At 46.6% G+C, this 11,691-nt stretch overlaps 1 protein-coding gene across 1 annotated transcript in view; it reads right to left on the reverse strand.

Annotated features, from left to right (window-relative positions):
* Window positions 1–11,691, reverse strand: part of LOC106741521 (Down syndrome cell adhesion molecule-like protein Dscam2) — a 105,509-nt gene that overhangs the window by 20,331 nt on the left and 73,487 nt on the right. The window contains 3 exon segments of the mRNA XM_014613639.1: window positions 843–1,007; window positions 9,062–9,204; window positions 9,448–9,634. Of these exon segments, the coding sequence (XP_014469125.1) occupies window positions 843–1,007; window positions 9,062–9,204; window positions 9,448–9,634 (495 nt within the window).

Below are 11,691 nucleotides of genomic sequence, written 5' to 3' on the forward strand. Positions count from 1 at the left end.
GCTTTCGCACGGCACAATGTTACCCGCCTAGTTACGAAACAAACGTATCAAGCCCCGACATGACGCGATGCTTCCCATGATATTCCAACGGCACACGCGTACGTACAGTTACGCGCACACCGGTACCGGTTACGTGCAACCGAGCGGCATAAATATGTATGGGACATGAATGCCTGAGCGTGTACAGGACGATCTAAACCGCCGAGTTAGCGCACGTACGTGTGCTGCCCGAGTGTGCGCGCGAATCTGCGAGCGCCCGCGCGCATGCCAGATGTTCATTCGCGAGATCAAGCATTTTGCGCCCGCCTCGCAGCCCCGTAATTGTGTTAATCCTTTTTCGCGGCGAGCTCCCTTCCCTGGGCGCGCGCGCGCGCGCCTGAGATTTATCGTTAATTTAAGCAACGCGCGATAAACCGATCCTCCGCGAGATCTTACGCGCTCAAAAATCGCCCCACGGATTACGAACGGGTAACTTCGAATCAGACGCATTCGGTCCGATCATATTTCGCGACATTTCGCGTTATTCGCCCCGCTCGCTTTAATCGCACGGGACGCACGCTGACACGTTTATGCTCGTAATTTCAGCACGTAAGCCGCACATCCGTCGGCGTTACCGATATAAAATCGATGGATTCGCGCGAATAGACGGAATTAACGCACGGGGGGAGGGAGTCGGACGCAACAATACTATTTAAAACGGAAAATTAACTATACGTGATCCGCACATGGTAGTCGGATATGTTGCTGTACGAGCGAAAGCTGATTTCGGGAGATTTAACATCGACGCATATGCGAGTTTTTAAATTAAAGAAGAGGGAAAAATTGCGAATTTCGCGTCTCACCGGTGTCTGTGTTTCCAGGCAGGAGGATAGCTTCGTCGCGGAACCACGAAGTTACGGTGAGATGTTCCTTGACATCTTCACGAGCAGTGCAGGACAACACCGCGTTGCATCCCTCCATGACGGGCTGTCTGTTCACTCTGACGTCGTATCCGGGCACCGTCAATACTGTGAGTAAACACGAATTTACGATAATTAGTATTTGATTCCGCGGCCCTCAATTATACCCGTGACAACGAGAAAATTCAGGTCCCGCAAGCGTTGCAAAGTTCAGTTTCAAATAAACTATATTTTGTTAGCTAACTCGATTACCTCCGCGAGCCGGTTAATCCGGAAAGTCATCAAAGTGAGAAGTAACGCGGTTTAATCTCGTCAGACTCGGTCGTTAGATATTTTACGCGCCCGTATCCTATAATTTCCACTCTTACATGGCCCGCTTCCAAAAGAAGACGCGGAAAGTCGAAAATCGAAATACGGAAATGTCGCTGTAAAATTAAGCAGGGAAGGGGAACGAATAGTCAGTTCGGCGTCAAACGGCTAATTTCCGACTTTACCCAGCGCACGAAATGTTTGGTCTGCATATATGTGGCTTTTGGTCGCGTTTACAATCATGTTAATGCAACGTTATGAAAATACGGAAATTTAGAATATCGTAACTTCCTGAAAATACACACGAAAATCGATGGGCATGTGATACTCCATCGAATCCTGCGTGACTCAATGCTGAATTTTGTAACAGATTGGCTTGCTACAAACATATTGCGTAATATATTTCTGTTAACGAACAATTTTTCAATATCTGCCAATCTGCCGTGAACTGTGAATCAGGGATAAACAACATGCGCGTGCGAGCTCGCATTGTTGTATTCTATAATGTTAATAAGTCGGAAAATTGACCGTATTTTATTTAATGTATTCGCATCGTATGTAAGAGAGAAAGTTGAAAGGAGGTGAAAGGCGGGCAGGAAACTAAAGCGTTGTGTGCAGAGCGAAATGACGTAGGGTCGAAAGCGGAAGATGGATGATTATTAAGAAGTTACCACAGGCGGAAAGTGGAAAATAAGACACAGGAAAGTAAAAGCATGCATAATGAACGATCAAACTTATTCCAAGTCCACGGACAATGGCCGTATTGTAATGCGAGACTCACTCCATTTATTCCGTTACGACGCGTTGAATTTATTTACGCAAAGCGTTTCGCCTGAAGTTTCATGTCGAGTAGCCAATTCGATTAATTCGTGAAATTGTCCAAACAAGACGTAAATTAGTCGATAAACAAACATTTACGTTTATAAAACACACACACACACATATATATCATATAACATAAAAAATATGCACGAAAAAAATTTTCTTAATTTTTGTCGCAACAACATTTTGCTATAACAATAGAATTATTTTTTCCGTGTAACAAATATTTTTACTGTCACTCTAGTAACAAACAATTTGCTGTGCCAGCAAAAAATTTTTCTCTGTGTGCCAAGATATTTCTGGGGTATTTTATTCGAGATAAAATCCCCCGACGAAAATATATGGAGAAAAATAATTTTGCTGTTGCAGCGAAACCACATCGTTGCTGCTGCATATTCGCTGTTACAGCAATAAAATTTATTTGGCATAATCAAATTAGCAATTTATTCGTAATTAGAGCAGAAATAGTTTCGTTGCCAGGATAGAAAATATTCTGCTGAGTGAATCTGTCCCAGGTTAATTTGCTGTTTGAATAAATAGTGTTTTACTAATTTGTTCTTACGATAAAATAATTGGTAGATTTATTCAAAATAATCCAGGAAATTAGTATCCTTGACAAATTGTTTTACAGTCCACATAGTAACTGAGAAATTTTGCTGCGACAGCGTAAAATTTGCTGTGCTAGCAAACTATTTTTTCCCGCGTACAGAATACAATTTTTGATCGTAAGAAATTATATCAATTGTTTTATTTGCACGATATAACGTATCTAATTCGTGATTAAGTTAGGAGATGATGAGACACGAAGCCCCTCTCCCTCCTTCTCTCACCCTCCCCTCTCTCTCTCTCTCTCTCTCTCTCTAAACCTAATCACTCTCAATCTAAGCACACACTCATACATCAATATGTAACAGCGATGCTGGGAACAGCGCTTAGGTCGCATATCCTCGTCCTCCAGGGACACACCTGCTTGCACGTATACACATCCTACTCACACATTCCGCTGTAATGAATGTTGGCACAAAGTGTGCGATTAATTTCCTGCATTTGCATCTTTAGTTACATTAACCGTGTAATTGCTAAGCGAATGTAGTAAACTCATAATCCTATTACATCAAACGTCGCCCTAGTTATCTTGAAACGTGTCACCTCCTCGTTGACCGATTTTAGAGATCGGATCTAATCTAGAAACATCATCTCGTCTCTAATAGAACACGCGTCCCGTCGATTTTAATACGACAACGTGTGCCGCATATTACGACCCCCTTTGTGAGGGACATTTTCGATTAGGATTCGACGAATTAGACGTATCTCGCTTTATCACATGACTATGAGGAACCAAGCGCGCGCGCACACATACATATGTACGGACTAATCCGAAACGTACGTGCCACGGGGAGCTAAGCTCACTGAAAAATGCACGTTTCTCAAATATCGGCGCGAGGCACCCCACGGATTTGTCCGTAAACATTCGTGCCGCTGGAACGCGCGCGCGATTTCTCCGATAGCGCGCGAGCGCAGGAGGAGGGCAACACGGGACGGGGTGGTTAAAAAGCGCGGCGAACTCGGGAGGACGACGTGCGTCGTAGGGCAGACGCGAAACGAGAAAAGCCGTAGGAGGGGGGATTGCGAGACGAAGGGACTGCATCGCGGTGTGGAGACAGAAACGGAGGGAAGAGGGTCGCACCGTTCCATCCTTTTCGTCGTCTGGGCGTCGGAAATTGGGAGCTCCTCGACTGCCGTCCCGATGCCAGCATCCTCCACCCCTCTTAGGAGCCGGTTCGTGAAGCGGGGACGAGACGATAGCGGCGAGGGGGTTAGGGAAGAGCAGGCCACTGTACGTGACGATAAAATTGAGATGCGCCCCGACGAGAGGGAGCGCGGAGGTGTAGGACGGGGCACGAGCGGGGTGAAACGAAATGTGTGCAAATAAAGCCAATATGCGCGGATCTCCAGCCAGGCGAGCAATGATATTTCCGCGAATTCCTAGAAATCGTTGGAATTAACTTTGCTGCTCTCTTCTCGGCGGGTGAAGCCGCCGATCCCTCCCTCCGGTTCCCCTTGTACGATCCCTCACGCCGGATCTCGGATACGTTCGCTCCCCTCCCCCCGCCGCCTATTACGCGCTGATGCAGCGTGAAAATGCACTGTGCACCGTGGCGTATCGATGCATCGCCGCCACGGGCGTGTTTTCCGAAACTTATGCTCGTACAGGATCCTGTGGTGAGCCGGTGGATTTTTAAAACCGAGTTTCTCCACCGGAGATGGATTTTCGCCGGGACGGCGAATGTATTGCCACTTATGCCGCGACTAGTTTCAGTGAGAGAGAGAGAGAGAGAGAGAAAGAGAGATCCGTGAAAAATATATATAGATAATATTCTCGTGAGTCGCGAGAAAAATCAAGGAAGGATAGGGAGGCTGGGATCAACTTGAAAAATTGTTCACCGTTCTACAAATCGTACTTAATGCCGGGAATGCTATCGTGTGTTCATGAGTGCGTGTATGCGGGTGGTGTGCGCGTGTAAATTTACAGACTAGATATACACAATAATGATTCTTTAATTACGCTCCACTATTCCGCTGCAAATTTCGTATCTCGTTATCGCGCCGGACGTAGCTCCAGTTCTTCTTAAAACCAAAAACGTGCTTTGTGCGTGATTAAAGCTGTCGACCGTTTTGCTGGAATTACACATATATAAACATTTGTCGTCCGAAATGGCGGACCTTTTTTCCGTCGAGGACCATTTCTCGGGGACTAGTGGCGGGTTGCTAATGTGGTTACGTTCTTTTTCTAGTCGCGCAGCTCCCCGTTGATAAAATGGAGAAAATAAAGAAGAATAAGAGCGGTACGCTGGAGAATCGTCTGTCTGCGGAAACGGGTGATCTCTCACCCGTGCGGTGCGCAATAATTCTTTCCTATAGCATCCATAGTCGACGCGCGTGTATGGAGAAATACGGTTTCGTCGCGAAACACGACCGAATAAATATCCAGTATACAAATTTCAAGGGATCAAGATGTAAGATATGATCCAGCACGCAAGCACGAGCGCGTCCAATCTGCACGCACGCACACGTCTCTTACAACCTTAGTTTTATTTCTCTCTCTCTCTCTCTCTCTCGTAGAATACCCGGTTTCAATTTGTTTCAAGTCAATGAAACTCCAGCGCGGAAGCCCCGCGTCTGACACGGATTTTCAGTTTTCAAAATTTAAGTCTCGATTTACATTTGTTGCATAAAGATGAGGCTCCGTTGTTTATTCGTGCTTACGAAGGCGAAATTCATCAAGATGCTTTATTTTTCGATGTTAAATGCCCTCGGGGCGATTTATCCACGGGAAAAATCATGGGAGGATGCAAAGCAATGTGAGGTGTAAGGCACCGCGGTCTTTATACGCACATTTCTCGTACGGCCGCCTTAATGAAATCACTTGGAAGAAGAAAAAAGAAGGGGAAGAAATTAAGATTAAGCGGGCGGCACGACGAGCGTCATCCGGCTGACGATTATTCTCCCGCTAAAGGTTAAGTCTGCGCGATACATCCCCTTTTAAATTTTTCAGACGCGACACCTCTTCAGGCATTATTCTCCGTGCTGCCGGCGTCGGGTGTAACGTAGGATAATGAATATTCCCTTCGCCGTTGGATCCCACCCCTGGGAGTGTTCTTCTCGCCGAAGAGCGAAGGCTGGACACGTCGGTACCGAATTCCCGAGCTCGTTGGAAAACGCGCTCCTTACAAAAGGGGATTTCGACAATGACTCTCTCTTGGAGCATAAGTCCTTTGGCGAGCACGTGGGGACGGCCGATGTCATTTTAGATAAGTGAACCGTTCCTTTTCGGCTCGCTCGTTTCAGAGGCGGCGTCGTCGGACGGTTCTCCTTGGCCGATGTTTCCGCGTATAGAAGGGAATAAAGTGAGACGATAGGACGGAGGGACGATAGGAGGATGGGATCTTAGATAATCTCTAACTTGCACATAGCGTTAATGAAGGCGCGTCGCAGTTATTCGCGAATAGTAATTAACTTTCGCACGGTGAAACGCATATTCGTTGCACGCTCTCTCGCCTCTCGTCGGCCTTTAAAAGTTTTAGAATGTAAAAAAGTACTGTATATATACAGCTTGCAATCTTCCGTTGCATCAACAGCCCGATACGAACGTCTGGTTTGAACGTGCTTCCTTCGCCTCGGAGACTTCCGGAGACTTCAATGAAAATTAAACGTGCTTTAGGTAGTGATGTGTCCTCTCTCCGTTTTTCAGATAATAATCAAATTTGTCCATTCCTATTTCCGAGGTCTTTCCCTCATGTTCATCCATTACCCTAATGATAATTAGAATAATGGGTAAAGGAATTGGACACGACAAAAAAAAAAGAACGTTACTTCCTTTTGGACTTATCAATCGTGTTGCTCTGCATCAGAAAAGCAAGATTCGCTGGAAAAATATTCTCAATTTATGTCCGGACCAACGTCATACGTCATCTTGGAACCATATTAAACTTGTTTTCTCCGGAAAGCGCGAGCAGAATAGCTTGATTATTTATGCCTATACTTCGAGGCGGACTGTAAACTTTTAACGAAAGCGCTGGCAAGATGAGATAGAAGAAGAAGAAGAAGAAAAGAAGAAGAAGGGGAATCTCTATAGCGGGCAACATCGGCAGGCGATCCATGCGAGGACGGTGCGGCGAGGAGGTATCGATTGGACGTTCTTTCATCGTCCAGTGACTTTGGGGGAAAGTTTCGGAAACCACTAGCGGCGAGGCGAATTTTTCTTCCCGTTTTAGTCGAATCATCCTTGAAAAACTTTCCGTTCGAAGTTTTCCGACGGCTGGAGCGCATTCCGTCGCGCTTCACGTGAGCCGGCTTTGAAAGAGGAGACAGCCAGCCTTTGGGCTGGCATCAAAGGGTATTTGGATTCCCGCAATTTCTTCGAATTCGTGCGCGTCGCGAAATACGACAAACACGCCGGTTTTGTTACGCGGTCGGGCACAAAGTGTATTGAAATACGCGATATAAAACGCACGTTGTTTGACGTGCGGAGTTCTCGGGTGTCTAAAAGGTCCTCGATATCTCACGAGGAAAACCTTTTCATGTCCCATATGACACCGCGCCGCCGACTCCGCCGTCTATTGTTCTAAGCGTATAACGGACGACGGGGTTTTTGACGTTAAACTTCTCGTGATTTATAGCGGCAGTTATTCTCGCAAAATCGACGTCTTCCTCGCTTCTTCGCGCACGGCTGAAAACGCGTCATGAAAATATCGTTGAGAAAGCAAGCAACCCCTAAGTGCAACGTAAGCTTAGAGCTTCGCGAAACCGATCAATGTTTACCCATTTAAAAGGTTACATGCGACGGCTAAAAAGTGAACAAGCGTGTCGCTCGCGTTACCGTTCAGCACGACCCGCTCTCTCTCTCTCTCTCTCTCTGCAATGGATCTACCATTTTGCAGTTTTATTTCGTCCGATTTATTATTTGACTTGGTTATCGCAAAGATATCCGAGAAATTTCTGCATGAGAATATCCCTTTATTAAATAATGTCGCGCCAAAATTACCACGTGAAAAAAAGAAACAGTTCCCAGGTTAAAAAATAGCTACTCATATAATGCAACTGAAATTTCGTTACCAGACCTAATTTTCAGCTGTGGCAGCCGATTCTTACGATTATAGTCGTACACGAAAAAAAAAGGAATTAGCTGCCACAGCTGAAAACTAGGTCTGATAACTACATTTCTATCGTATTATATGGACAACTAGTTTTTAGTTCTGAAAACTAATCCTTTTTCTCCGTGTTCATTTGAAAGGATATACGTTCAATGTATATCCTTTAATAATCTCGGGAGATATCACTCTCGTGATATAATTACTGCTGTTACATCGGATCTTCGGCGTGATATCATCCGGGAATAATTGTTGAACTGAAAGTAAACGAAAACGCAAGAAGGATTCTTTCCCGATTGCAATCGTGCAACGTGCAGCGGACGTCGGCGAATTCAGAGCGCGGCCGTCAGTAGTAATGACCGGTTTAAAATCAGCCATTTAAATGATGGCTCACGTAGCGCCGACCGGACAAAGTTTTGTCCCTCCTTTGGTCTTCGAGTGCGGCAAAGACCCGCCCAGGTATTCGAATCGAACTTCCTCCGATACAATTTAACGGCTTTCAACCGTTTCCCCCTTCGGTATTTACTTGGATAGCGTGAAGCCTCTCGCTTGAAAATGCGAGATGTTGGCTCCGCGTTCGCCGGCTAGCACTCCGACGTAATGGGATGTTCGGTATCTCCGGTCCGTTATTGCGACGAATCTCGCGCGAGGAAGCCGCGCCTGGATGACGTTTCTTCGATAAATAACGATTATCACGAATATCGGCATCAGCGAGCTGTCGAGTCTCGGTAGTTTCGTTCTTATTCTCTTTTATCTTTATTCAAAATTCAACTGTCGGCTGATTGAAATGACAATCTAACGAAAACGTAGCGAGTAAAGATTAAAGTGTTTTGGACAAGCGCAAAAATAAAATCGATATTCATAGTCACGTTTAATATTTAAGATCGCCTCGAGTTTATCTTCAGATTTGATATTGTACTCATCATTTCATTGATGTCTTATTTATATCTTTATTTTTATTCAAAACTCAGCTGTCGGCTACTCGGAATGACAACTTAATGAAAACATAACGAGTCGAGATTAAAGTATTATGGATTGGATGTGATAAAAACATAAGTAAGAAGTAAGAAGTAAGAAGTATTCGTACAGCCGGATCTTACATACGATCTTATAAGATCATCTTACATACATCTTCAGATACTGACCGTGTCATTGGCTATAATGCATCCGAAGATGAACTTAAGACGTTTTCAAATATAAGATCTAACTATAAATACCGGCCTAAATCTGTGAATTTATCTTACGGAAGTTATCTTACGGTCGCACATAACGTCATATCTCGCGGAAAATACGGTTTTAAAGTCTCGAAAACCTTCCCACTCGAGTCTACAAGACTACGCTTTCACTTTCGGGAGCGTTAAGACGTGTCAAATAACTTACCGGCGCGAAGGGTGACCTCGCGAGAGAGTACCGTCCCAACGGAGCTGGTCGCACGGCATCTGTATCGGGCATTGTGCACCTCGGCTCGAAAGTCTTGAGCCAAGAATGGCGGAAAGTATAACGTTCCGTTGCCCAGAAGTTGCCTGGAAAAAAAAGTGCCAAAGCGCCCCCGTCAATTCCGGCAGGAGAAACGAAAGAGAGGAAAGACGAGCGCGAAATCCGCGCGAGATCCAACGCAAACGCTTCCAACATGCGCGAGCGCGTTCGGAAAGTGCTCCGGCGTTATTCGGGCGAATAACGTCTTCACGGGATTTACGTAAAAGTGACCCGACACGAACGTGACCGCTCGGAGATTCGGGCGCCGTGATTTACGAAGCGTGATTTACCTGAGTCCCGGAACTGCCGTAACCGATCTCTGATCCGGGCTGGTAATCCACGTGACGTGCGGCGTTGGGCTGCCGTGCGCGGAGCAGCCCAATTGAGAACCCGTGGTGTTTGAAAAGACCAGGGTGCTAGGCGGTTCCAGGACGAAGACCGGGCCCTGCTGACCAAGCGCGAATTTCACGCTGCACCCTGAAACGAAAGCGGGGATCCCCACTCGTTAGTGCGTTGCAGCAATGCCGCTTTTTGCGGCGTCTCGATAGCGCGCCGATCGGCGCGCGGTCAAGCGCGATTAATTTACACTCGGCTAACTTATATTGTCTTCCGTTCGCTCAATCGTTACCAAGTCTACCGACGAGAAATTACGCGCAACTGCATTTAGTCCAAGTGACAGTTACTTAACATTTTACGCCGGGGGAGGGGGAGGGGGAGCGGCGGCTTATCGAACAAAGTTGAAGATTCGGAGTTAAAAGCGCCGTCGATGAAATTTCACTCGCGCTTTTGTCGCGAGCGTTCCGGCGGACGTCGTTGATATTTGTAGCGGCGGATCCGCGAATGCAGACCGGACGACAAAGGAATTGTCTCTCTCTCCCCCGGGAAGTGCGTTACGTATATTACCGCTATCTGAAAATCAATCGGTCAGCCCTGTTCTTCGCGCGACGGACTGCTCGGGGCCGACGATGGCTCCGGGCAGGATTTGTCCGTGGATTAAATTCGATGCTGAGACGATTATTCGATTTGTTGGTTGGTAAGCGCCGCGGATAGAATTTTATCTTTTGTCTCGTCGGAGCGGGCGGAACGACCTGATTCGCGAAGCCGGTCTAAACCCCACGACGTATACATTGTTCGCAACCGAGAAACCGGAGAAATCAATTCCACTAAGCCGAATTCGACCTAGATTTCGAATCGATTCGAGACCATGCTCGTACCGGGATTAAATGCACGCTGGAGCGAACGGTCGCGTCACTGCCCGATAGCATCTACCAAATATTTCATTCGAAATCCCCGGATTAAGAAGCAGCGTACGCGAGCTCCTATAATCCGTTCCCGAACGCTGAAAGCTACGTTTACATATAATGCAGGTTTTCCCGGATATCCGAATAAAATAAACGCATGCTTATTTTTCGAAAGAAGAAAAAAACGAAAATATTCAATCGCCCGTAATACGATGTTCCTCCTTTAGGAGGTGTCGCTTGAAGAAAGAAGAAAAAGAGATGAAGAAGTCAAATGTCTCGTGAGTTTATATCGAATCTACTAGGAAGGATGCAGAAAGAGTTGTGGCGATGTGGTGGGCTGAAATATGCAGCGAGCACAATTATGGAATGATCCGGAGACGACGGAACGCGGTAGTAAAAAAGAGAAAGGGAGAGAGTAGAGGGGTGAAAAGCGAGCGAGAAGGTGTGCGCGCGAGAGGAGACAAGATGCCGCGACAGCGGGGCAGGGTTCAGCGATCAAAGAGATCGATCCTCGTTGCGAGCCGGGAATAGGAACCGAAATAATTCATGGAATGAATTATTTAGACATAGACCGGCGCGACCTAGCGAGCAACGCGGTTTAAAATACGATTTGACGTGGCTCAGACTCTGATGTATCCGTGCAACGGAGGAAAGAGATCGAAATTGAGAATCGCTCCAAGAGGATAATATCATCCTGCTTCAACTACAGATATCGCACGGCTTCTCCCGACGACGTATTAACATTTGAGCATGAAAAAACCCGTGAGACTTGAATCCCAATTGAAATCCGTCGCGCCGAACACGACGCTCATTTTACGTGTCGGAAATGAAACTTTTCGGAGTATTTCCAAATTCTTTCTTCTTTTTTTCACGTACTTCGGTACGACCCCGAGCATGATGTTTCAGAAAAGTTTCATGACGCATAAAAGCGCGATAGCACGATCGATGCAGACATCGATATCGAGCTCGAGGATGCGCGAGCTGCGTCGTCGTCGTGGAAATGTTACGCCGTACACCGCGTATGTCGTCCTCTTTACCGGCCGCCGTTCAATGCATAAATTCCCGCACGTTGTCAAGAAGGATGTAGGCACGTAGCCACGTGTTTGCTCGCTTTTCAGGGAGCAAGAACCGAACGGTACTCGACATTGTCGTTTCCGCTCGCACGTACCGCGTCGATATGCGCGCGTGCTCGTGCTCACTTTATTTAGCGCGTTCATTTCTCCCGTATAATGCACGAATTCTCGCGGCGTGCATGCGGTCGCATTTAATGCCATCACTCCCCCCCCCCCCCCC

The sequence above is a fragment of the Dinoponera quadriceps genome, unplaced genomic scaffold (genome assembly GCF_001313825.1).
Source record: "Dinoponera quadriceps isolate SergipeBrazil2010 unplaced genomic scaffold, ASM131382v1 scaffold405, whole genome shotgun sequence".
Taxonomy (NCBI): domain Eukaryota; kingdom Metazoa; phylum Arthropoda; class Insecta; order Hymenoptera; family Formicidae; genus Dinoponera; species Dinoponera quadriceps.